This window comes from Bubalus kerabau, chromosome 11 (assembly GCF_029407905.1).
Source record: "Bubalus kerabau isolate K-KA32 ecotype Philippines breed swamp buffalo chromosome 11, PCC_UOA_SB_1v2, whole genome shotgun sequence".
Lineage (NCBI taxonomy): Eukaryota > Metazoa > Chordata > Mammalia > Artiodactyla > Bovidae > Bubalus > Bubalus kerabau.
The window spans coordinates 98169016-98195234 of NC_073634.1; the positions used below are offsets into that span (position 1 = coordinate 98169016).

Below are 26219 nucleotides of genomic sequence, written 5' to 3' on the forward strand. Positions count from 1 at the left end.
GGCACACTCAGGCCTCCAATCCTGGCCCGAGCTGGGTCTTTGGTCTGAGCCTTCCTGGTGTCCTGGGTCGTTTTTCCTGGGAGGATAAGGCCTCTGTGAGCCGCCATCCTCCACAAAGTGTGGTATTTGGCAGGAGGCGATGGAGGGACACGACTTTGCCCTAGAGGAAGTTTTAGAAATTGGGAGACAAGCGCCAGGCGACAGTGGTGGTCAGAAAGTCCTCTTGGGGAGCCTAGGAGCCCAGCCTGGGAGCCAATCTCTTCCAGGAAGTGACCAGACTAAACCCACTCACCCACCTCCTTAGGGTCACACCCCACATTAGTAAGAGCCCTGCCAAAGGCCAGGGCTAGGGGAGCTTGTCAGGGGATTTGCAAAAGCAGCTCCAGGTCTTGTAAACGCTGAGGAGGGTGTTTGCTCCAGAGTCACCCCAAAGAAGCCATGCAGTGGAGTAAAGAGATCATGATCTGGGGTCTAGCATCCCAGCTCTGTCTTTTACTGGCTGTGTGACACTGGGCAAGTCCCTGCCCCTCTCTGAGCCCCAGTTCCCATGTCTGTCGCATGGAGTCAGGCCCTCCTCCGCTGTCCAGAGGTGGTTAGTGGAAACGATGCTGGTAGCAGCTAAAGCCTCAGCGGACCCTCCTCTGTCCTGAGGCGTTTACGTCTGTTAGCGCAGTTAATTCTCAGTGACCCTCAAAGGTAGATCTTAGCCCCATTTTCCAAATGAAGGATTAAAGGCAGCCAAGCCAGGATTTGAACCCAAGGTAGGTCGGGGTCCCAAACAGGCCCTGGGCCTTCCCCACCAAGCTCGTCCCCATCCAGTCCCCGGGCACCTGGGGGACAGGCACATGTGTGAACCCAGGCTGGAGAGCCCTGGAAATGCAGGGCTCTCACTCCCTGCAGAAGAAAGGCCCTCTGTGAGGTGGCGCTCAGTGTGGCCTGCGGCTCCGGGTCTCACATTCCACAGATTTTTGGCCCCTGACTTGGGCTTGGCAGCCTGGGCCCCATTGTTCTGCGACTTGGCAGGAGCCATGAGACAGGCAGCTCCTGGAGGTGCCCTGTGTGCAGAGTCCTTACCCTGCTCTTCGCGTCTCATCCCTTTGCCTTGATCTTTCTGCAGCTGAACCCCCTAACAAGGGGTTTCTGGCAGGAATTTCCAGGGGTATGAAAAAAAGTGAAAGTGTTAGTCGCTCAGTCGTGTCCGACTCTGCGACCCCATAGACTATAGCCCGCCAGGCTTCTCTGTCCATGGAATGCTCCAGACAAGAACACTGGAGTGGGCCTCCATCCCTTCTCCGGGGGTTCTTCCCGACCCAGGGATTGAACCCCACTCTCCTGCATTGCAGCCGGACTCTTTACTGTCTGAGCCACCAGGGAAGCCCTGAGATATAGCCAAACAGAATGCAAATCCACTGAAATCCATCACCCTGGAAAACCCTAAGAGGCAGAGGCTGTCTTGAGCCTGGGTGGCGCTTTGGAGGCAGAGTAGGGTTCAGAGCATTCCTCTGTAGCTTATTTCCAACATGATATTTTGTGTTCCCTCTCTGAGCCTGAGTCTCCGCCTGTAAAATGGGTCTTTCGACAGCCCAGGCTAAGTGGAAGAGATCTGGCCACTGGATGCCTTGGAGAGAACTTTCACTTCCTTGCTTCCTCCCCATCCCTCCCCCTCTGTCTCCTTTCCTCTCTGTGTGGTTCTCTCTGGCACTTGGGGGTGCTGTGACTTGCAGACTCCTTTCCTGGAACAAAGGCCCTTCCTCCTCACAGGGGCATGAGCTGCAGCCAGTTCTATTAGGTTCTGGGCAGAACCGTTCTTAGGAACAGGAAGTTACCCCAGGGGGTTGGCAGACCAGGCATGCGGATGGCAGTACTGCATCCGCTCGATGCCATCCCGAAGAGAGAGAGCCCTGGGGTCCATGTAGGGGAATGGCCCCTCATGGCCCACTGCCCCCGGGATCACCCCTGCCCACTCAGCACCGCCCCACTTGTGAAATGGGGGGCGGGAGTTGTTCTGTGGGGACTGCTGGAAGGAAGATGATGTTCTGCTGGTAAAGACCTTGGGGGTGCAGAACCAGGGGTTTGGGGCAAAGATGCTGTCACAGGTCTGCACCCTGGCTCCGCTCCATGTGATCTGGGCAAATCTCTTAACCACCCTGGGCCTCAGTGTCCTTGTCTGTTAAGTGGAACAGTAACAGAATCTGTCTCGTGGAGGTGATGTTAAGAGGCGATGGGCTAATGGAGGTGAAGGGTATGTGGGCCCCAGCATGATAAGGACACTCAGTTCAGTTCAGTTGCTCAGTCATGTCTGACTCTTTGCGACCCCATGGACCGCAGCACACCAGGCTTCCCTGTCCATCACCAACTCCCGGACTTCACTCAAACTCATGTCCATCGCGTAAGTGATGCCATCCAACCATCTCATCCTCTGTCTCCACCTTCTCTTCCCGCCTTCAGTCTTTCCCAGCATCAGGGTCTTTTCCAATGAGTTGGTTCTTCGCATCAGGTGGCCGAAGTATTGGAGTTTCAGCTTCAGCATCAGTCCTTCTAATGAATATTCAGGACTGATTTCCTTTAGGATTGACTGGTTGGATCTCCTTGCAGTCCAAGGGACTCTCAAGAGTCTTCTCCAATACCACAGTTCAAAAGCATCAAGTCTTCTGTGCTCAGCTTTCTTTATTTTTACTTTTTTTGTTTATATTTTTACCTGTTGCTGCACATGGGCTTTCTCTATTTGTGGCAGGTGGGGGCTACTCTCTAGCTGTGGTGAGCAGGCTTCTCATTGCAGTGGCTTCTCATCGTGGGAGCAGGGCACAGGCTCAGGCTCAGTAGATGTGGCATGTGGGCTTAGTTGCCCCGCAGCATGTGGAATCTTCCTGAACCAGAGGTCGAACACGTGCCCCCTGCACTGGCAGGTGAATTCTTAACCACTGGACCACCAGGGAATTCCTATTGCTGTTACTTCTGATGAGCCCAGGGCCCCTTACTTTTGGGGCCTGTGTGAGAAACGGGGTGAACTCTTGAGAGCCTGCAGACCACCTCTGGGTACAGGTGTTAGATGATCGCTACATGGGGACGTGGGAGGTGACGTTGACAAATACCTCCTAGGTCTCTGCCCAATGTGACTTGCCCAAAGTCCCAACTGGGGAGTGACAGAGCCAAGCTATAAATCCAGGCCTGCTGGCCCCAGGAGGCTGAGTGGGGCAGGACATGGGAACTAGAGATGGCTGCGTTGTGGTTTCTAACCCACGTGGTCTCTGAGCAGGTAGGCAGGTGAGCGAGTCACGCGCGGACCTGGCCTGTGGGCCGTGCCTGGTGCCTTCCGAGATAAAGACAGAACCTTCTTGCTGAAGACAGTTCTCCTCCAGCCTCCCCCCTGGAGGTCTCCCTAAGGGCGGAGGATGGTGAACATGTCACCCTGAGGGGTCTCGGGGTGCAGCCCGAAGCAGCTGCAGAGCCTGCAGGAGTCTCCGGTTTTATCTTAAAATTCATGCGCATTTTACATTTTGTTCCCTCTGTATCGGGCTTATTGTCGCACACATTTCCCTCCTGAGTAACAGCACTGCCCGGGGAAGCTGCTCGTGTTTATCTGTTTATCCTGGGGCTTTTCGTACCCAGGTCCTCACTGTGTCACCCGGGGCGAGGGGGTGGGGGGTGTGCACTCCAGTGCAGAAGCCCAGGCACAGATGGTTGGGAGGTGCTGAGAGGCTGGGGGCCCATCTGCACTTCAGGAATCCTCCTCAGAGGCCCTTGTGGAGGAGGAGACCCAGAGGTCCAGGCGGAGGGAAGCCTGGGCTGGGCCAGAGGCGGGGGGAATAGGGTGGGAGAGACTTCAGAAGTACAGGCACACCCTGTAATACCCTCTGAGGGACTCTCATTCGAGAGATGAGCAGAGAGCGATATCGAGAGATCCACCTCTTTATCTACACATACATATTAGGATGAAGATCATAAAATGCCATGAAAATGAAAACTGATAATGTTTGTCGCTCAGTCATGTCCAACTCTTTGTGACCCCATGGACTCTAGCCCGCCAGGCTTCTCTGTCCTTGGAATTCTCCAGGCAAAAATACTGGAGTGGGTTGCCATTCCCTCCTCCAGGGGAATCTTCCCGAGCCAGAGATCAAGCCTAGGTCTACTTCATTGCAGGCCGAATCTTTGCCATCTGAGCCACCAGGGAAGCCCCAAATTACCATGTGTGGGGGTCAAAACTGGTGACTTCACAGGGAGGAGAGCATCGGGCCAGGCCATACTGGGCAGGGGGTCTCAGCACCCGAGACTTCCTGCTTGGCTGAGGTGGGCACCACCTGTGGACAGTGCCCTGCCCCACGTGGCCTCGCTTTCTGCCATCTCTTAAGAGAGGGGTGCGAGGGAGGAGCTGGGCCTGTCCTGGGGACACAGGAAGGTTGGGCGCTGGACAGCAGTGTGCACATTCTAGGGAGGCTCCTGGAGGGCAGAGCCAGGGAGGCCAAGGGTCAGGGTCAGCGGGTGATTCAGGGCTTGGTGGCCACACTTTGACAGGTGTTATTGTCATCTCGGAGCCTGGGAGGGCTGGCCTGTTGACTGCCAGAAAAAACTACAGTGGAGAGAAAGGAAGAGCAACATGTGACCAGGTCTGCAGGGCTCTGACTGTGCCAACCCCAGTTGTGAGGGGGGTGGGTTCGGTGTGGGTTCCTTCCCACTGCCCAGACCACCCCCTTCATGTGGGGCACGTGTGCACTCAGGAGACACGTGCAGCCAGGCTTGCCGACCCCCTGGACCAGAAGCCTGTCAGCTTGGACTTCGGCTGGTGGGGATGGCCAGGGATGACCAAGTTACTCATAGGTGGCGAGAGGCAAAGTCCGTTCAGAGAGAAAGATGGTGTCCGGGTTCGGGTTCTCCAGAAGCAGATGCTGAGACGAGGCCATGTGGGCAAAATCATGAGGGAGTAGGGGAGCAGACAAGCAGGGGGTGTTATTTTAGACCAGCTCACCCCGCTTGGGTGTCTACAGCTCAGAGTTGTCCTGACCAGGAGCTTGCACACTCGCCCCTTGGCCACTGATTCCTGGGGATGGGGACTCCAGCACTTCAGAGGGTGTAAACAGTGCTGCTCCAGTAGCCTGGCCAGGCCTTCTGGGTTCTGTTTGGAGTGGGTCAAGGGAGAGGTGCCCGCGGGAATGCCAGGGCCATGCCTGGTGGAAGGAGCAGCAGCCTAGTTGGGGGTGCTCATCACTTGCCTGCTCTGCACCCCATCTTCCAGGTGTCCCGTGGGAGCCCGGGCCCGGCCCTGGACACTGCAGGTTAGGTGCTGCAGAAATGCTGGTGCGTGAGTGGAGGGCTTTCCTCCTGAGGAGGAAAAGGGGCTGTACAGCCTCTTATGTGCGCCTGGGCCTGGGTCCTACCCAGGCCATGCCTGTCTGCTGGGAGTGATACTGAGATGGCCTTCAGCTCAGGCCTGGGCACATGACGGGTGCTTCATCACGGACAGCTACTGCGGTTACTATGGCAACTGGTGGCTGGCATCCTTGCCTCTCCTCTCTGAGGGGGCCTCTGATGTGGCTACACCAGCCCTGGAGGTTGAGGGAGCTGCTCCTGTGTGCCGAGGGCTCTGCCCCTGCCTGGAGGTTTGTACAGGACTGTGAGTGGGACCCTCGGCCTTCCCAGTGTCTGGAGTGCCAGGGCCCAGCAAGGATGGGGACGGGCGGTCCTTCTTGATTTGAGACTTGCAGTCTGACTCATGGTCGGTCTCTCTTGGCCACTAAGTTGCCAACCTGGGATTGTATGGGGTGAGGATGGGGGGTCAGGCATGGGGGACAGCGATGTGGAAAGAACAGGCTGTGGAGTCTGGCCCATGTGGTGTTGAATGTGGTGCCTCTCTTGCTGGCTGGCAGGCCACCTTTGGGCTTTTCCTGGCTCAGAGCCTGCTTCCACCTCTATCCAGCGGGGCTGATCCTAGCAGCCTGGTCGGGACAGCGTAATGGAGGGAGGTGTGTCACGCAGGCTGTCAAGCCCCAGCGCTGCCACTTCCGAGCCACATCACCATGGGCAAGTTACCCGCCAGCTCGGCCCCTCAGCCTGCACATCTGTAAAAGGGGGCAAGTGAAGGTGCACACGCCTGTGTGTAAGAAAGCCCTCATTTTCTGTTGCAGCCCGTGCCCTCGCGAGGCTGGCATGCAGGATGGCAGGACAGCCCAGCCACATGCCCCATGGAGGGAACCCGAACAACCTCTGCCACACCCTGGGGCCCGCGCACCCTCCTGACCCACAGGTAAGCCCTTCTCCATTATCTGCAGTGCATCGGAGAGTCTGGGAGGATCACTGATCCCTGAGGCTGCTTCATCCCGGCCACAGGAGGAAGCCCCTCGGCAGCCCCCAGACACCTTGAAAGCTTCCCGTGATGGAAGCAGAGTCACTGCCTGATTGTTCGGTCCTCCACCTGTCAGCCACACTCACAGATGCCCTCTGGGCTGGGACGCCTGGCATTGGACCTGCCCCTGGGGTTTCCATGTGAACGAAGGGCTTTATTTCAGAGGGATCAACGCTGGTTAGAAGGACAGACGTAGAGGGAGTCCTGGAGGCCTGGGCAGAGTGAGGAGCGCAGGGGAACAGGCAGGGCACACCTGGGATCAGAATGCGCTTCCTGACTGAGCTGGGCTCCTCCTTTCTGGTCTCAGCTGTGCTCTGGCCCTCCCTACGGGGAGGGGAGCCTCTTTGTCTGGAGGCAGCAGAGTTTCAGGGACACTGGTTCCCTTCCACCTGCCCCACCCACCCTCTGTGTAGAACTTTGGAGATCCAGGCAGCCTTTCACAGCTTTTCAGAAAATGGCTTCTGGGATTCTGGGCTGCCCGCACACCCCACACCTTTCACGTTGCACCTTTCCCTAGGGTGCAACCCTCGACTCCTCCAGGCCTCAGTCCAAATGCTGCTGCCCCTGAGGAGCCTTCCTGTTCCCCTCCCTGCTCTGTGCTGCGCCCAGACCTGTGCACAGGCGCTGGGTCAGGGCCACCATCGCATGCACTGGGACACTGCCTCTCAGGTCTGCCTCCCTTCCTAGACAGAATCTTCTGGGTGGGGCTTCACCTGCCAAGTTCGTCAGCTGCATGCATCCACCCAGGACACGGTCATGTGCTAACAGAGCCAGGTCTGCTTTTAGGGAGCACACAGCCTCACGGGAGAGAAAGACAAGAAAGAAAGCAGAAGAAACTGGGGGCCATGGAACTCCAACAAGGCATGTGGTCTAAACTAGGGAACCAGAGAGGCCTCCTGGAGGAAGTGGCTTGCAGAGACCTAAAGGGGGACAAAGAGCTTGGCTGGACAGATTGGCCAGTGCCAGATGCTGTTGGGTGCTGTGGGCAGCCCGGAGTGATGAAAAGTAATTGTTGAGGGTTGGCTTTTGTCCCAGGCCTATGAGACCTAAATCAGGAGGAGATTCAGAGAGAGCCACCTTCCTGAGTCTTGTTAGGATTGCCACAGCTTCTAACTGCCTAGTTTTGTTGGAAGACTTCAGGTGGACTGGTGTTTGACCTTCTTGGGCAGGGTTGCCATGTACAGTTGTACAGGTTCTGCACTGCCCAAAGGTGCCTGGCCAAGGAAGCAAGGTGAGTCTGAAGTCCTTCTCCTGTACCTGAGCTCTTATTCCTCTGTGCTTCCTGGTGTGAGACTAATCAGCCCAAGGAAAGGTGCACCTCTGTAGATTCACACAGAGGTGATATGTGAAATACAAACGGCATATGTGTGCGCACACAGGAGGTCCACAGGCAACTATGCTGTTCATCCTCCCCATCCCAGTCACTGGCTGGGATGTAGGGGCCCATTTTCTCGGTGAAATGTGAGGAGGCAGGTCCCAGAAAGCTGGGAAGCTCATAGACACTGCTGGTCCAGGGTCCACCAGGACACCTCCCCAATGGCTGGGGGCAGTGGGCCTCCTCGGGTAATGTAGCAATTTGTCACATTAAGTCATTCACTAACAATTGAGTCCCCCTTGATTAATCTCCCAGAATTAGCCAGTTGCATTTTGAGCAATTAGGGTTAATTACAGCCTCATTTGGCAGAGCAGAGAGGCCTGTAATTATCTCATGGACAAGGCGAGGAGGTGGTGGGCTGCGGTGGCCGCACCGTCCGGGTGCCTCTTTGCACATGTTGGAGTGGGTAATGACGCAGTTAAGTGTGATTAGATACGCTTACTCAGCATTGGCAAGCAGCTGGCGGGAAAGATGCCCCCGGTCCACCAGTGTCTGGCCAGGTCTGCGGAACTGGGGCGCAGCCACATTGACGCTGGGGCTGCTGCAGGGTGGGGCTGGAATGAAAAGAGTCAAGCGCTCTGTCTCCCCTCATCTCATAGAGCACTGGTATTTAAACACTGTCTGGGGAGAGATCATGGCTCGAATCTTGTCTGTTTCAGGACATAGAAACACCTCAAATTGATGGCACAGGCATTTTCCTTTATGGCAGGAGGCACTGCTGTTTCCCTGAAGTCATCCTTAGAGAAAAGAGCCAGACTGCATGATGGCAAGAATGCTGTGCTCTGGACCAGGCAGGATGTGGTTCCTCACTCCATTCCCTCACTAGCCAGGTGACATTGGGTAAATGACGTCTCTGAGCCTCAGTTTCTTCTTCTGTAAAATGGGGCCACAGAGTGAGATGATATGTTTTAAACACCCAACATGGTATTCAGCATTGTGGGTGTTAAGGAAATGGTATGTGATTGATCTTACTCTTATATTCTAAAAATCATTTTAGTTTTCACAGCTCAAGAGCCCAGGGCTGGAAATATCCCCAGTGTAGAAAAAACAATTTAGTTAACATGCAAACTCTGACTTTTGTTAACCTTCTGTGTCCAAGGCTAGTGGTTTGTTCATCTGAAGGAGCTTTCTAGCTCTGGGTGCTGTCAGCCTATGAAAATAAGTTTGCTGAACTGGGTAGAATTTTACGTGAATTTCATATAGACTTGGAGAAGCTGAACATGCTTGCTTTTATGGAGGTTTCAAATGAATGAATGAATGGAGTTGAGAAACAGAGCTTAAAATGCCCCTTTGGTTTATGATTTTTAACCTGTTTGCTTCAGAGCATTTTCATCAGGAAAGAAATGCAAGGCTGAGCTGACCCACTAAGAACCATATGAATTTCCAAGAAGGAGAAAGGTGTTCTTGTCTGAGAAAGCCTCAGTTAACGTGTCTTCCATTCTGGAAAGTCTTTGCAAACCTGCTTGGGACGTGCCAAGTTCAGTTATATTCGTCACTTCGGAGAGAGGAATGTGCGTATGTTCAGGGGATGGGGACAGCTGTCACTAGTTCCGCATGGCACCACAATCTTCATGAAAATCTTCCTAAAGCAATAGTGGTAGATAAGATTTAATGATCAAATATTAATGGCCATTAAAATTCAAGAAGTGTTTGCCAAGTGTTATAAATTCAGCGAGTGCTTGTCTCCTTTCTGCCTTGGGTCTGCTGGGGAGCCCTTCACATAAGTAGATAAAGACCGTGTAGAGGAAAGGCTCCCAGGGAGGGATGAACTGATGCAGAGGGAGCCTGGAGAATGGGGTGGCTTGTTTTGCCCCAGGGATTAGGGTTGATAAGGAAGGCTCTAGAAAGGAGATGACATGTGGGCTGATGATGATCAGGAGTTTGGGGTATGACAGGGAGAGGGGATGTTCAGGAAGAAGAAGGAACCCAAGCTGAAGGTGCAGGATCAGTCGGGTTAGATAAGCATTGAAATGCCTGTGCTTAGGTAAGGTAGCGCAGCAGGTGTTTATGAAAGGCCTGGCATCCCGCTGTCGTTTGGCACTGTACCTGCAGCAAACGGGAAGCCTGTTACGGATTTAAATTGACAAGGGGTTGGGGTTTTAGGTCCCTGGTAGCTGGTCACGAGTCAGGTGAAAATAGGAGGTCACATGATGCTTTGACCTTAAATGGGCTGGACGCGAGGAGGGAAGATTCCAGAGACTTCCAGCAGTAACTGAAAGGATGAGGGGGAGAGGGAGCTCGAGGATGTGGCCAGCCTGCTGACGTGGGAGTTGATGCTCTTCATGGTTTGTTTCCCTTCAAGTCTTTGCTTGTTAGTCGTTGGAGCCGGTTCCAAATTCTCTCATCCGTGTGTTTAAGCTCAGCCTTCCCAGAGCTTGGTTTGTGAGGCTCGTCCTGGGGGCGCTGCCACAGCCGAGATGATGTTAGGGTTTGTCATCAGGCGTCTAGATGTTCGGGCATCTTGCTCACCGTTCCCATGAGCCGATGGCACAGAGCTGAGTGTAGACAGACTTCCAAGTTGAGACAGTCTCGGTGGTGGTTGTACCTACTATTGCAATGCCTGGCACTTACCTCATTCCATCCTCCTACCAAGCCAGAGGAGGAGATCTTATTTAAAACTCCTCTCTGCAGGGGAGGAAATCGAGATGCGTGGTAAGTTGTCCGTCTTGCTACCGAAGGGAAAGCCAGCAGTGACTCCAAGTCCGGTGGCCACACAGAGCCCTTCTCACCACTTGGGCTGCAGGAGGGGAGGCTGGCTTCAGGTACGAAATTAGCCAGACCATGAAGAGCTGAGTGGGTCTGGCCACGTAAAGAGTCTGACAATATGGACTCTCTGTAAATCGCGCCCTTCTTTTGTGCCAGGCAGATTTAAAACACATCGCTGTATACACATACACACATACACTGAATCCATTAGAAGTTCCCGGCACACAATGTCAGATGTCTTTAAAGGTGAAGTTCGTTTACAGGAAATGTCATTCTAATGAAGTGTGCTTTTTAAAATCGTAGAAGCGGTTGCCTTAAAATTAATGATGCATTGCAAATATCAGGGAAAAAAGACCCATACAGTGTAAAGATGATTAAAATTCAGGTCAGAAGTCTGACTTAGTCAGGCTAAATTTTTTAATGAGATTTCAGAAAATTAATTGGGCGGATGCATTTTTATTCTTTTAACATGTAATTTTATGCTCCTGTTTTTTTGGTTTTTTTTTAAAGGATTTGTCGATGGCTGAGGCTTACCGTGGTTCAAACATTTTAAACTCAAATTAACACAGGGTGAAGGGCGTTTGTGGCCTAATTTGATCTGACTTGGGAAAGAGAGCTAGGTTTCACCAAGCTTTCTGGGGTGGCGGTATCCTGGAGTGGTCCAAGACACCGGGTCCCCCTGCTGTTTGTCTGATGTTGTCCTCCCATCTCTTGGGAGACTGGGGTCTGGGCTAGAAGTGACTCAGGACCTTGGCCATGTCCTTGACTCGTGACCCCACCAGATTCCTCCTGCTGCCCAAGGAGTTGTTCCCAGGGGTTCCTCCTCTCTGAGATCATTAGTGCCCCCTCTCAGGCCCACTGCCACCTCCCTGTCCCTCCACCCCATCTCTTCTACCTTTGGGGGAGAACTAAGGGGCTCCCACCATGGGGAAGGGGGATGAATAGTCAGAAATGGCCTCTGGTGTCCACAGCACAGCCTAGAAAGGGGGGCAAGCCTGTCATCTAGTTCTTTGTCCTTGGCAAACAGCTCTGGGTGACTGATGGAAGGACAGTCAAGTCAGAGACTGCAGGTACATCCATCTCACCCATTTACTGTAGCCAGAGGATGTCGGGTAAATGACCTCTCTGAGCCTCAGTTTCCTCATATGTGAAATGGGGCTATGAAGACCTATTTAAGTGAGATGGTGTACTTTAAACATCCAGCACCATGGGTGCTAAGGAAACGGGATGTCATTGATCTTAGTCTTGCATTTTAAAATACATTTTACTTTTTATAGCAAGAGAATCCAGAGCTAGGAATATGCTCAGCGCAGACCCTCAGTGGAATGGGAATGCAAGTGGTATTGATAACGCCAGCTGACAATTCCCTGTGTTTATTCCCTGGGCCAGGCTCCCACCTGGCTGGGCACTGTGCACTCCCTGCCTTTGTTTCTCCCCAGCCCCTGGGAAGTCTGCATTCCTCCAGACATTCTGCAGTGCCAAACCAACAGTAATAACAACAACAAACATGATAATAGCACCAAATATGCAGCATTTCCTAAGTACCAGGCCCTCTTCTAAGTGTTCACTCATTAACTTATTTAACCCCCAACTGCCCTCTGGAGGGTTGTTGGACAACCCTCATCTCACTTAAATAAGTCTTCATAGCCCCATTTCACAGATGAGGAAACTGAGGCTCAGAGAAGTCATTTACCCGACATCCTCTGGCTACAGTAAAGGGGTGAGGTGGACATACCTGCAGCCTCTGAGTTGACTGTCCTTCCATCAGTCACCCAGGGCTGTTTGCCAAGGACAAAGAACTAGATGACGGTTGGACAGATGATGGTTGTCCAACAGATCCCAGCTGGACAGATGAGGAAACTGAGGCCCAGAGGGCTTGCTAGGAAGTAGCAGAGCCAGGACTTGAACCCAGGCCTCCAGGCCCCAGTGTCAGCATTTCAGCGGACTGGGCCAGAGTGGCAGTCACCTCTCTGCTACCCTGGGCCCTGGGGTTGTGTGTATTTTCCCTAGGAGGCAGAGTGGGGTCCCCGACGTAATGGGACAGTGTTAGATGAGCCATTTTCAGAAAGGCCGTCAGGAGGGGTGACTGTCGGCCCCACCGTCGCGTGGGCTGTTTGGGGCCAGCCCTGTCTTTGCCCAGCAGCTTAGAGCTCCCAGACCCTCTTCTCCTGGAGGTCCTGGGGCTGGGTTTCTAACATCCCCATCATGGCCCACCTCTCTCCCCTGCAGGAACTTGTGGGGGGCCCACCCAGGAGGTGGGTGGCAGCAGGAAGAAGCCTGGCCTTTGGGGGCAAGAACTCAGTTCAGCTGTTCCTTTTCTGCTCCGAGTCCCTGAGTTAAATTGGGGTCAGGACTCTGCTGGCTCAGGCAGCTGCACCCCCAGAAGCCCTGCGTCCCATAGTGACCCCCGCCTGAGCAGGGGTCCCCGCAGGGACAAGGCCCTGTCCTGACCCCGGTGGGGGTGGCAGCAGCCCCCGGAGCCCCCTCATGCTGCACTGCCCCCTGGGTAGCCTGCCCCCTCCTGGAGCCTTCCTCTAATTAGGTTGGATGGGTTGTGATAGGAAATGCAAATCTGGGTCATCGCATATTCAGAAGTGCAGGGCCGTCAGCCAGGCTGGCTGGGAGGTCCCTATCCTTTGGGATCTTCCAGCCGTGGAGCTGGACCACATGGCCTCTGGGGAACATCCTTGAGGTGGGTAGAAAGTGCCAGGGACTCTAGCCACTCATCACTCTGCGTTGGCAGAAGTAGGACCCTTAGAGAGCATGCCCTCCAGACCCTCACTGTCCCCAGGGAAACAGGTGGGGCACAGAGACCTTGCCCCATGTCGCCGGGCAGCGTGCCTGGCTTTCCGTCATCTGGGAGTTCAAGTCCCAGCTCCCATCACCTGGCTGTGCCTCAGTGTCCTTAATCATAAAGTGGGACCGATAAGCCTTGTTTTACAAGCTGTTAGGGGACTTCAGTCGTTAAACCTGTCTCATCACCTAGGACACCAGCAGATGCATGGTCAGTGCCAAACACACGAGAGGGCATGGCGCTATTGTCCTGACCACGTGTGGTTCCTCCAGGGGCCCAGAGCGTTGCCTGCTCGGGGGCGTGGTTTCAGCTGTGCCCACAGAAGTGACAGTGGCCGGGTCACAGAGTCTCTCCTGCTCCTGGCTGTTTTGAGCGCATTTCATTGTGTCCTTTGACACACATGCCCTGGGCACCTGCTTGGCAGGTCAGAGCCCCAGTTCAGGGGGCACAGAGGGGACTAAGGCGGAGGCCCATGGTGGGGGCACAGGTGGGGCTCAGGAGGCTGAAGCTGGGAGGCCTGACTAGTCACAGGGTCTTGACAGGAAAGCAGAGTTGGGTGGTAACATGTACAGGGTGAAGGGAGTATCCTGTCCTGGTTCAAATCCCCGGTGTTACTCGCGGTAGGGTCTGGAGCCTCCCCTCTGAGCCTGTTTTCTGAATGGAGTCGCAGTGACGTCTGCTCACAGGGTCCCGGGAAGCTATACGCACAGTGCCTGGCACATAGTACATGCTTAGTAAACGCATGCTACTTCTCTTAGGTGGACACTGGGTGTGCAGGTAGGTCCATTGCTGAGACTAAAGAACTTACCTGGCAGAGACTGGCAGGTGGTGGGCGAGAGCACCGTCTTCCTCCTCCACCAGCCTACCCCCCTGCTCAGGTCCCCAGGCAGAATGTCTTAAAATCTCCCATCAGGGGAGGTAATTATGCCTGGAGACTTGAGTCAGGGTGGGCCCAGCGATTGCGAGCTGCAAAGCTGAGTTCCATCTCTCAGTCCTGGCAACAAGATGCCCGTTAGGGTTTCCTTGGTGCAGAGCTGGGCCATGGCTGGTGCAGAGGTAGGGAGTAGTCGCTCAGGCTCCAACCCCAGCCTCCTCATTCCTGCCCCGCCCAAGCCTGTCCGTAACATGGCTGCAACCACTAAGCACTTACTGTGTACACGGCTTAGCAATCTTGCCAAATTCTTGTAGCCACCCTACTTCTTCTACCCTACGGACAGGAAACCGAGGCTCAGGGTGGCTTGTGTAACCACCAAGGTCACCAGCCAGTGACCCAGGCTGATGGGCTCCACAGCCAATCACACGGGGGTTCCCAGGGCTCCTCCAGGAATGACTGGTCTGCTCTTGGCATTCCTGGTGGGGAGAGTTCCAGAACACAGCACAGGGGAACTCCTGACCTTCGGCCTCTCAGAGGCTCTGGCCAAACTCTGGAAGAGGCGTTTCCACTTCTGAAAATACAGCGGCTTGCCCTGCTGTGGGTGGGGGGTGGACCCTCAGGCTTTCTTGCCCCACCCCTGTTCCCCTGAAGGAACTCTGCACACCTTTCTGCACACCTACTGTGTGCAAGTCACCCAGCAGCAACAGAGACCCCATCTTCATGTCACCACCCAGTGGGGAGGGTCCTCAGTGGGGGTGATCCTCCACCTGAGAGTGGGGGTGTAGCAGGAGGGAGGGCCCACCCTGCCAGGCTGTCGTGGGGCCTCCTCTGCCCTTCCCCCCGCCCCCTTCCAGGGCCCAGCAGTGGCTCCCCCTCCTCTCCTCTTCCCGAGACCACCTTTGCAGGTGTGTTTTGGGCAGAGGGCGGACCTGGCCACTGTGCCTCACCTGTTTGGCTCCATCCTGGGCAGGTCCTGCAGCTTAATCATTGCCTTCAGCACTGACCCCTGGAGAGTCATCACGGTGCCCAGATTCTTCATGTTGCCATAAAGGGGACAGTTTATCCAAAGAATGGGCTCCGAGTGTCAGGCTGTGGGTTTAACCTGCGTGTTCCCATCTCTGCGGTGGGAAAACTACCCCGGGAGGGGAGGTTGCTGCTTCGTGGGGTGACTTGAAGGGTAAGGGTTGGGGGTGTGTCCTGGAGCCCTGGGGCCGACAGGACCCCGCAGAGCCTCCCTCCCCTCGGCGGTGTGGCTTTGCTAGTTGCTGCCTTAGATGTTTATTGCACCTGCTCTGCTGGCCGGCTCCAGCAGGGACAGAAAGCGTTCAGGAGTGACCAAGGCAGATGAGGCCCTGATCCTCGAGAGTGGAGACAGAAACAAACAAAGAACAAGTGATCCGATACTGAGGGATGGAGACAAGTGTGTGGAGGAGCCCAGATCTGCAGAGGGGCGTCGTCGGGATCAAAGGGAGCTGGTGTGGAGAGCGCCAGGGGGCGAAGGGGGCTTTGATAGTAAGGGGGCGATCAGGGTCCCTCCACCCTGAAAGGCTGTTGCCAGGGCTGGGGAAGAGGTAGCACCCCACCCCAAACCCCGCCCCAGGTCTCAGCCCTCCACTCCGCCTGGCTGGTCACTGATGTCCTCTGTCCTTCCCCTCCAGAGGCACCCCAGCGCCCTGTCTTTTCGCTGCTCACTAGCCGACTTCCAGATTGAGAAGAAGATCGGCCGAGGGCAGTTCAGCGAGGTGTACAAGGCCACCTGCTTGCTGGACAGGAAGACAGTGGCTCTGAAGAAGGTGCAGGTGAGCCAACAGCGCCGTGGGGTCAGAACCACACGGCAGGAGCCGGCTGGTGTCTGAACACTGTGGCCCTGGGCTAGTCCTGCCTCTCCCCTGCAAAAAACCCGGGAAACTGGCACTCTGCTCATTCACGGGGCTGTGGGAGAATCAGGCGGCCTTGTCTTTGCGAAAACTCTCTGTGAACCATAAAGGAAAACAAGGACGAGCACATGCTGAGTGCCTACTGTATACTGCGTTATGCTGGAGCTCACAGAATCTTGACGGCAGCTCTGTGGATTGGGGATTTATCACCCCATTTTTCGGAGGAGGAAAACTGCAGACACGTGAATAACTTACCAGGGCTGGTGGGGGAAGCTAAGTGGGAACTGAGGCTCAGATCTGCAGCCAACTGACCCTCTCTGGTAGCTCTGGGCTACTGCCCGACCTCTGAGTCCCTTCTAATCAAAGGAGTGGGGTCAGGCAGATGCATTCTATGCAGCAAAGCCCAAGGAGGAAGCTGCTCGTGAGAGCCTTTGGGCCCCTCTGAATGGCTCTTTTCTGCAGGAAATGGCCTTGAGTCCTCCAGCAGGGCTTCCACAGCCCCTCGACTTGCTCATTTACCTTAAAGAATGAGATTAACCGGCTGGGCAGAGGAGGCCCAGGAGAGGGAAGGCAGTTCAGACACAGTGACGAGGTGGAGAGATGGGCGAAGAAGCCCCGCCTGAAGCCGGACAGTGTGATTCTGTCCTTGTGGATCTGGGTGCTGCACACGTGGCCTGGGATGGTCGGAGGGGACACGGGCTCCTCGGTTCAGAAAAGGCCGTGTTCTGCGCTTTGTCTGCCAGGGATGGGCTCACATGGGTTCTCTCTGTGTTGGTTTTTAGTGCTGGGATGGGTTCTGCGGGCGGGCGGCTGTAGTGTCGCCTTCCGGTTTGTTCCTGTAAGTTAGGATGTGCTGGGAGGACCCGCATGGAGTGAACACAGGGCCTGGGGGGCATCAGGGGGCGCATGCTATACCCCTTCTTCAAACTTGGTCCACATGACTGCCCAGTGAGGTCAAGCTGTTGGCCCCATTTATAGACGTGAAGACTGAGGCTCCAAGGGTGTTTCCTGTCCTACCCCTTACCAGTGCATGTACTTAGCAAGTCACAGGACTTCTCTGGACCTCAGTCTCCTCCTCTGTAAGTTGGCCAGCATTAACCCCCACCTCATAGGAGCTGCTGAGATGATTCAGTGGGAATTGGTCAGCACAGCGCCTGGCACGTGATGGGCACCCAGTTATCTGAACCATTGTTCTTACAGGGTTCCCGCTGCAAGGAGGTGTGAGAACCCAGACTGGGGTCCCAGGCCTTGTGCTCCCTCTGGGGCTCTGGGTGCTGGTTTTAACCACTCTTTCTCTGTCTTCTCTCACTCAAGATATTTGAGATGATGGATGCCAAGGCCAGGCAGGACTGTGTCAAGGAGATTGGCCTCCTGAAGGTGAGTGCCCTGGGCCAAGCAGGAGCCCCATGCTTCTTTAGGCCAGGCTGGGCCATGTCGTGACCATCACAGCCCCTTAGCCCTTTAAATTCAGAAACGACGTACTTTGGAGGAGGGCAGCGGCTGGTTTGTCCTCCTGTGGCTGAGTGGGGACCCCGCCTCACCTCTGCCCAGTCCTCGCGGCGCCCCCAGACTGGCTGTCCTTGACCTTTGCGGATCTGGATGTGGCGGCCGTGGACCAGGCTTTTGGGGAAGGAGCGGAGGTGGGTGTTGGGTCCGACTGCGGTTTGTCTGTCTCTGTCTCCCTGTCAGTCTCATCCCATCTTTGCTCTCAGCCTTGTGCCCTTGTATTTCCACGCGGCGGCACATACGTCTGAATATTCAGCCAGGTGCGTTCTCTTCTCTCCCATTCTCGTGCTCCCTCTGGGAGATGCTCTGTGCCAGGGAGACAGAGCCGAGCCAGTCTGGGGCACTGGGCAGAATTAACAGCCGAGCATGGGGCCCCGGGTTCTGGGAGCTGGAGGGGCTCGGGGCCCCTGAGGTGTCCACCTGTTGGACTCTGGCCAGGCCTCCAACAGGGAGGAGGCAGGATGCACAACTGGGGATGGGTCCCCCGGGAGTAGCTGATGTGCCTGCCCCTCTGTGGGCAGAAGTCCTTGGTTCCACCAGAGCTGGACAGGGTTGTGTGAAGGACAGACTTGCAGGGCCCATCCAGGGCGAGGGGTGGTGGTGGTGGATGGTGTCTATGGTCATCCTTTCCCCCTTCCTGCTGGCTTCCCCTCCGGTCTCCTGAGAGTCAGAGATGACAGAACTTTCTGGACTAGACCTATTTCCCTGGTCTAGGGGTGGCTCTCCCTGGGGCTCTGCCCTCCTCCCCTGAATCTCAGATTCAGGATTCCACCTGAGAATTAGGAGGTGATGGAGGAGAAAAAAAGGGATGGGCTTTGGAGGCCCGGGATCCTGGATTCAAATGCTGATGTCTTCGTTTACAAGCTGTGCGGCCTTACGCGTATGACTTAACCTCCCTGAGCCTCAGTTTGCCCATCAGCCCAATGGTGAGAATGCCGGCCTTACAGGAAATGGGCAGATAGAGAGAATTAAATAAAGTAGTATCGGGGAAGTTCCCTGCTGGCCTAGTGGTTAGGATTCCAGGATTTCATTTCCGTGGCCTGGATTCAGTCTCTGGTTAAGGAACTGAGATCCTGCAAGCAGCGTGGCATGGCCAAAAAATAAATCAATGAAAAATTTTAAAAAATAAAGTAGTGTCTGAAGAGGGCCTGGCACAGGAGAGCACACAGTCAGCACTGACTTGGTGTCCTCTGTCCCCACATAGAGGGAGAGCTTGCTTGGCAGCTTCCTGTAAAGTGGGGCTACTGGTACAGTCAACCATGGCACCCTCCCCTCGCCACCCCACCGCCCAGGGATTCCCAGGCAGGAGGGAGAACAGACAGGCGGCAGATGGTGACCTTCGGGTGATGCTGGCAGACCCAAGGGCCCCGGGGAAATCGTGCAGGGCCCAGGGCCTGGTCTCAGAATCTGGAAGGCTGAGACGAGCCTGCTGCAGGAGCCCTGACAGCATGGATGGGCGTGCAGATCATGGTGGACTTGAATGCCACATTCAGGATGTGAGACTTGAACGTGGGGACAAGAAGGGGGCCCAGCAGTGGCTGAGCGCGAGGTGTCGTGGCCATATGGGAGTTGTGGATGCTTGCAGGGGTGGCCCTTGGCTGTGATGGGTCCCAAGGGGGAGGCTAGAGGCTTGTAGGGAGGTATCCTTAACTCCAGCCATCACAGGTCCTAAAATACTCTTCAGATAACATTTTGAAAGTTTTACTAAATGATTACCTTTGGACCCAGTTGTGATCCCTGAAACTGATTCCCCAGCCCTGGGGAGTGGCTGTCTGGATCACACACCCCTGTCTCCCTACTCGTGGCCAAGAACACATGTGTGCTGCTCACATGAGTAAGGGGTTGTACACGTGTGCACACCAAGCCAGCCTGTTTGGTTCTTGGGCTCAGAACTGAGTGACCACAGCCTCTTCGGTGAGGCCGCCCCAGGTGGCATGACCCAGGCCTGCCTGGTGTGGGGTCTCTGACCCTCCCCCAAGCTGCATTGCCACTGAGCGTGGTCAGCTGCGGGCTTCGCAGGCAGATACGTCCCTTGCTCACTAGCTCTGGGGCCGTGGGTAAGCTGCTGACCAGTTGGGGCCTTGGTTTTCTCATCTGTCTAAGGGGTTGATGACGAGAATGCTGTCTTCAGAGGTGTTGTTGTGGAATTAGTGAGAAGATGCATTGGAAGGACTCAGTGTAGCATCTGGTCAGAGGCAGCCCCCGTTGCCATGGTTATAACCTCTGCCACCAGGCCAGCCCCTTTGTAGAACGTGACCCACCTCTCCAGCCTGCCTGTGGGAAGTCAACAGGATGTGCCAGGGCACGGGGTGTTTCCTACAAAACAGAAAGAAGCGCGGTCCTCAGAGGGGCCACTGCGCGGCATCATTCATGCTGTTCACGCCAGGACCAGGGAGAGGCTGCCAGGCGGGGCGGGACAGCGACACACAGCATAGATACGTGCCCCTCACGCAGCACCTTCTGGGCCTTTGGGAAAATGTGCTTTCAAGTGGCCTCTGGGGGGGACCCCCGCTGGACGGGCTGACCATACTGTGGCGGAATATTTGAGTCCCTCTGCCTTCCCTAGATCCTGGAGTCATTTCAGTATAGTTTCAGTTATAAGGAATGCCAGGGTCTCCTGTCAGCCAAGCAGGGGCTGACTTCCGGCCAGTGGGGTGCGGTCCTGTCCGGCAATCACACAGGTCACGGTGATCAGGCCAGAATCAGGGCTTCATTACTGAGCACCGTGCTCAGGGCAGCTCTCACCAGGAATGATGTTTTCTCAAGATTTCACAAAGGGTGGGTCAGAAACTGAGAAAGTGTGAAGGAAGAAGGAAGGAGGTGGACACTTCCAAGTATTCCAGGACCACTGAGTACAGAGGTGGAGTGGTGAGGGCCTGGCCCTACCCTGGAGGGGCCTGGGTGGTGGTGATGATGAAGAGGAGGAGGGAGAGGAGGGAGAAAAGGGTCATTTACACAGTGTCTGTTGAGTCTTAGCTGCGAGTGGTCACCATGTAGATATTTCAGGGGTATCAGCCTGTGTAATCTTCACAGCTTCTCTGCAAAAGATTATGCCCATTTTACAGAGGGGACACTGAGGCTCAAGGATGCAAAATGGCTTTCCCCGTGTCACCCAGGTCTGCAGGCCATTCCCCCCAGATACTCGCCTCTCCAACTGTATCATCTCTCACTGGCTCCATCTCCCTCTTTTTCTCTTTGGGCAGCAACTGAACCATCCAAACATCATCAAGTATTTGGACTCATTCATCGAGGACAATGAACTGAACATTGTGCTGGAGCTGGCGGACGCGGGCGACCTATCACAGATGATCAAGGTGAGGGTGCCTGGTGGGAGAGCTGGGTCTCGGGGAGCTGCCCAGGTCAGGTGCCCCCCACCTCAGCCCAGATCCCCCAGTGCTCTGGCCTCAGGTAGAGGCAGCTGCTCAAGGACACTCGCCCCCCGTCCCCCCTTGCTGATGCCCAGAGGCCTCAGTTATTGTCCCGTCCACACTTGCTGGGAGAGGGTCAGCCACGGGCAGAAAAGACCCATCTGCGGTCCCTCACCACCCCAGCCCACCCATGGGCTCATGGCCACTTTTGCCTCGCAGAAGGGATGGGGCCCTGTAGGTCAGACCCCAGGTCTCAGAATCTGGGAAAGTGTCTTCTGCCTCATTTTATAGATGGGAAAACTAAGCCCAGAGAGGTTGGAAGAGTTACCTGAGGATCCCCAGCAACATGGGGACAGACCCGTGCCAGTGGCCCAGGTCTCTGCTTCCAGTGGCCCTCCGGTGGCATCATCCCCAGGGGACCTTCCTGAGCCCCTCAGCCCTTGAGAGACATCTTCCTTCCCATATAATGGCCGAGGTCAGGGATCTCAGAGATTTTGAGCAACCTGCCAAGTCCCACAGGCAGCCCCCAGACTGCCCGTTCACCGCCCCCGCCTTGAGCCCAGAACTGGGTCCGCCTGAGCCTGGACACGGGGACCTTCACAGCTCCACCAATGGGGCACCCACTGCAGGCCACAGCCGTGCTGAGTGTATGCCTCACTCACTGAGTCCACACTACCCTTAAATAGTGAGCCTCAGAGAGGTTTTGTCACCTGCCTGCGGTGGCACAGTCTCTAAGTGGGATCCCTGGGCCAGCACGCTCAGCTCCACTCACCCCGCCTCCTTCAAGGTCCTCGCTCCCCGGCTGGCTGGACCCTCATCCACAGACCATGTTGGTGGGCCTGCATCGCTCCTCCCCCGAGCCCAGTCTGTCCCTGAGCCGGGCTGGGCCATGCCTGAGCCCCCACCCTGCTCTGTCTTTCCCACCAGGCACTGGGGATTGAATGATTGCTCGGTGCCTGCTCTTCTGAAATTTGGCTCCTAGGAATACGGGCGTCTCTGGGAAGCAGCATTACTTGAGCTGTTTTCACCTGCTTTTATACTTTCGTTGACAAATTAATGCGTTTGCAGGGATGTTAATCTCCACGCAGATCCCTGGTGGAAACAGATGTGCTGTATCACATCTCACTTCTCCCCCATTCCCCCCACTCTTTTTCTCCTTCCTGTGTCATTCTCTCCCTGAACACCATGCATCCAGACCTGCTCTGTGCCCACCCCCATGCTGCTGGCCTAGGCGCAGCCCTCAGGGAACTTGCCTTCTGATGGGAGAGCAGAGGTGTGAACGAGCAGTCACGAGCAGCCATGAACAAGCCAAGTTCAGGGTCTGTGGGAGCCAGGGAAGGCTTCCTGGAGGAGGTGACACGTTAGCAGGGAAGGCTTCCTGGAGGAAGTGACATGTTAGCAGAGACCTGAGGGGAGACCTGCAGCCTAGAGGCAGAACAGCTTGTGCCAGAGCCCAGGGGGATGGAAGCCCAGGGTCCACAAAGCACTTTGTCTGGTCAGGGTGCTGCACCCTTTCAGCCCCTGTGGCCCTCAGACCCCCTCACAGCCTCTCAGCTCATGGAGGGGGCTGGAGTCAGACGGTGGGGAGTTGGGGGTGCTGGGGAAATTATAGATCCCTCCCCTTCCTGAACCTCAGTTTCCATCGCTGTTGTGGAGGCCTCATCAGGGAGGGCCGCGTGGGAGCTGCAGGGCCTGGATGCAAGCTCCTTCCAGCCAGAAGAGACAGGAGGAGGCATGGTGGCATCCAGCATCCCTTGTACCTGGCCTGGGGTGGTGCCTCCCCTCACCCTGGCTTCCCCTGGGCCAACCCTGACTCAGGGTTCAAATCAGTTATTCACACCCTTGGTTTCTGGGGCGGTGGCCCAGCTACCAGGTGCTTCAGGCCCTCCTGTCTCAGGAGCCCTCCTCCTCACATGGCCTGGCACCTCCCTCCCTCTGTCAAGGGCCCCTCACCCTCCCCTTCCCCTGCTGAGTTTGTGGCCCTGCAGGTAGAGCAGCTCAGACAGGCAAGGCAGGGCAGTAGGAAGACCAGGGTCCAGGGTCAGACACACCTGAGGGATGACCTGGTCAGCTCCCTGTACCTCAGTTTCCCATCTGTAATGGACCCAGCACAATGCTCAGGGCCTGGGAGCAGCTGTTTCTCTGGCATGTCCTGCTCTCTAGCTGCCTCCGGCTTTTGGAGGGAACGGGGGCCTAGGCAGGGCTCTGCCTGGGGCCACACTGAGTCCTGGCCTGACAGCGAGGCGGCTGGCCAGCAGACCCTCTGTCCCAAAGGCCCCCAGCCTCCAGAGCCAAGCAGCACCGCCAGGGCCATGTGCCGGCATTATTTACGATGGATGGTGAAGCCGGAGCTGCTGCCACCCCAGAACCCACCAGAGACTCCGCGCCTTCCCGCTAAATGTCACCCGTACCAATAGGACGTGACATTTAGAAAAGCACCACGCACAGCCGCGCACGTCCCCATTTAAATGCTATAATGAGGATTAGCTAACATTAGGGTACAAATAACACCGCAGCGCGGCCCACTACGGAGGCCTGAGATGGTCCTGGGGGGTGCTCTGTGCCAGGAGCCAGGGGCAGCTGACTCATAAGGTCCCCTCCCAGAATGGAGCCTTAGAAGAGCCTCATGGGGCTTTAGAGCCAGTCCAGGGGCTTCCCGCTATGACTGTCCCAAGGTTGGAGGTGTCCACGTCCGGTCCCAGCTCTGCTGCCCCTGCTGGATGACCCTGGGCAAGTTCCTGAACCTCTCTGACCTCGGGCCTTCATCAGGTGGTTACTGGTACCATTAGAAGTGGGTAAAGAGCTTGGGCTTCCCAGGTTGAGCTGTTGTAACTCTGCCCCTTACTGCTCCCATGCGGCCCTCAGTTTCCCCATCTGTGAGATGGGTGCAGCCATCACTGTGGGGCCCAGCACAGAGGCTGCACGTGGCAGGTGCTTAGCAGCGGTTAGCTCGGGTCCCGCCTCCTGCCTCAGGCTGCGAGTGTGTCCTGGGTCTTCCCTGTGCCGGTCTGGCTGCCAAGTCTTCACCTCTGGCTGCTTTGGGAAAAGATGGTTGCTCTAAGTGAACAGAAACTAGGTTCCAAATGACGGGTGGGTGAATTATGTCCCCGACCCCTACGGGCCTGGCCCACAGGAGATCCCCCTGGAGGGATGCTGATCTGAACAGTGGATGAGGGCATGTTCCTGGTTGATTGAGCTCTTTCAGGACCCTTGGTTACTTACAGATCACTCAGTGCAGCCTGGGTAGGTTTTGGGTTTTAGGCTTTTGTTTTTTGCTTTTTTTTTCTGCAGTGTTAAGTATGATTTCCCAGGCAACAAAGTAGGTTGTGCCTGTTGAAACGGGAAGGTCCATTTGAGACTGTCAGGCCCGCTTCCTGGAGGTCCTTGCCATGCTTGTTCATGGTTACATGTGCTGGCTCCCAGGAGGGCAGCTGGGATTTAACCACCAAGCAGGTCTTGGGTGCCCCCATCCTGGGCTTGGCCAGGCCCAGGGCAGAGAGCCCACCCCAGTTACTCCTGCAAGGAACTAATCCCTGTCGGGCAGTGTGGGAAGAGATGGACGTGTGTCCAGGAGACTCCAGGTAGAGAGTCATAGAGAGCAGCCTTCAAGATGTGGTCCCAGCATCCCTTCAGCGAAGCCATCAGAACATCCCCTGTGTCCAGGCCAGCCCCGCCTTCAGGGAGCCCCATGGTGGTGCTGGGGGTAGACACGTGACCCCTGGTGCCAGGACCCTACAGTGGCGCTCCCAGGCCCGTCACCCAAGCCTGTCCGTGTGTCTGTCTACCCCTCCGCAGTACTTCAAGAAGCAGAAGCGGCTCATCCCGGAGAGGACCGTGTGGAAGTACTTCGTGCAGCTCTGCAGCGCCGTGGAGCACATGCACTCCCGCCGGGTCATGCACCGTGGTACGTGCCGGGAGCCGCGGGACACAGCCTTCCCCTCGGCTCCTCCCGGCTGCTCGGGACAGCCTGAGGAGGGCGACCGCCTTGTATCCCAAGCCGGTGGGTGGCCAGCGTCTCGCCTGTCCTTACAGCGTCAGAGAATGGGAGCGGGAGGCCTCAGGCTTGACGGCACCCCGGACCTTGTGCCCCTGTCAGGGGCCTCCCCAAGGTGAGAGCACCAAGTGCCATGTAGTTACAGGGACCTCAGGAACAGGGGCCATGCTCAACACATAATCTCCAATCCCCGAAACCAGCCCGGAGCCAGCAAGAGGGGGCTGCAGCGAGGGTAGGGTGGGTGGAGAGACTGGCAGGGAAGTCATGGCTAGTTCTGGTACTGCCGCCAGCTCTGCCTGGGAGGGCAGGGAAATCATCCTGGAAAAGGGAACTTTTCATCTGGGCTTTGAAGTCTCAGTAGGAGTTGGCTGGACAGAGGAGACGAATGTTTCTGAGAGCTGACATCATCCTAAACTGTGAGCAAAGAGCCTGTTGAGTGCCCGGCAGAGTGCTGTGTGCTTTAGCTAGATGACTTTACTGATTCCTCCATTTGTTCATTTTGCCTGCATTTATCAGTGTCTGCTGTGTGTGAGGCACTGCCCTGGTGACTGGGGAACAGCACAGGTTACCTCCCTGAGCACCTCCTTCATCTGTTATACAGACCTGCATAGAGTACCCACTCTGCTGTAAAAGAAGAAACGAGAACAAAAATCCCTGCACTCCTAGACCTCACAGCAGCCCTGAGCTGTCGTGAAGTTAGACCCATCTTACAGATGAGGAAACTGAGGTTACGTTTCTCAAAGTCCCACAGCTGGGCAGAGACAGGGCTAGGGTCTTGCCCTGAGAGAGCAGGACTGGGGACTAAACCCCCATCACCTGAAGGGCCCCACTCTCTGCCCACCCCCAGGCCTCCTCCTCCTTCCCCTCGCCACCAGGCAGCCTCACCGCAGACCCCACACCAACCCCCCTCTCCTTCCCTTGCAGACATCAAGCCTGCCAACGTATTCATCACGGCCACGGGCATCGTGAAGCTGGGCGACCTCGGCCTGGGCCGCTTCTTCAGCTCAGAGACCACCGCGGCCCACTCCCTAGGTAAGGACAGGCCGTTCACACCCCAGCGACCCCCAAGATCCTGGATGACGTGAGGAGTGCGAACCCTGTCCCCGGGGTGCCTTTGGTTAGAATCTCAGACGTTCTGCTTCAGAACAGTGGCCAGAGGGGAGTAAACCAAGGACTGGAGGAGCCCACGACGCGACCACCGTGTCCTCACGAGCTCATGTTTTAGGGATAGGGAGGTGTGGCTCCATGGTTGCAGAGACCACCGTGCCGTTTTTCTCACTGCTACATGGTGTCCCATCGTGTGTGGGTGTGTGGGTGTGGTGGTTTTGAAGCTCTCGTCCCCATCTGACCCTGGAGGACCCCTGGCCCAGCCTCCCTAGCAGCTGGTG

General features: G+C 56.0%; 1 protein-coding gene across 3 annotated transcripts in view; it reads left to right on the top strand.

Annotated features, from left to right (window-relative positions):
• NEK6 (NIMA related kinase 6) overlaps positions 1–26219 on the top strand; it is an 86518-nt gene that overhangs the window by 36872 nt on the left and 23427 nt on the right. For all 3 annotated transcript variants that reach the window (XM_055541102.1, XM_055541104.1, XM_055541103.1), the window contains 6 exons: positions 6120–6238; positions 15745–15885; positions 17278–17340; positions 20673–20783; positions 24633–24741; positions 25756–25863. In XM_055541102.1, coding sequence (XP_055397077.1) covers positions 6149–6238; positions 15745–15885; positions 17278–17340; positions 20673–20783; positions 24633–24741; positions 25756–25863 — 622 coding nt within the window. In that variant the 5' untranslated portion in view covers positions 6120–6148. The remainder of the gene's footprint in view (positions 1–6119; positions 6239–15744; positions 15886–17277; positions 17341–20672; positions 20784–24632; positions 24742–25755; positions 25864–26219) is intronic.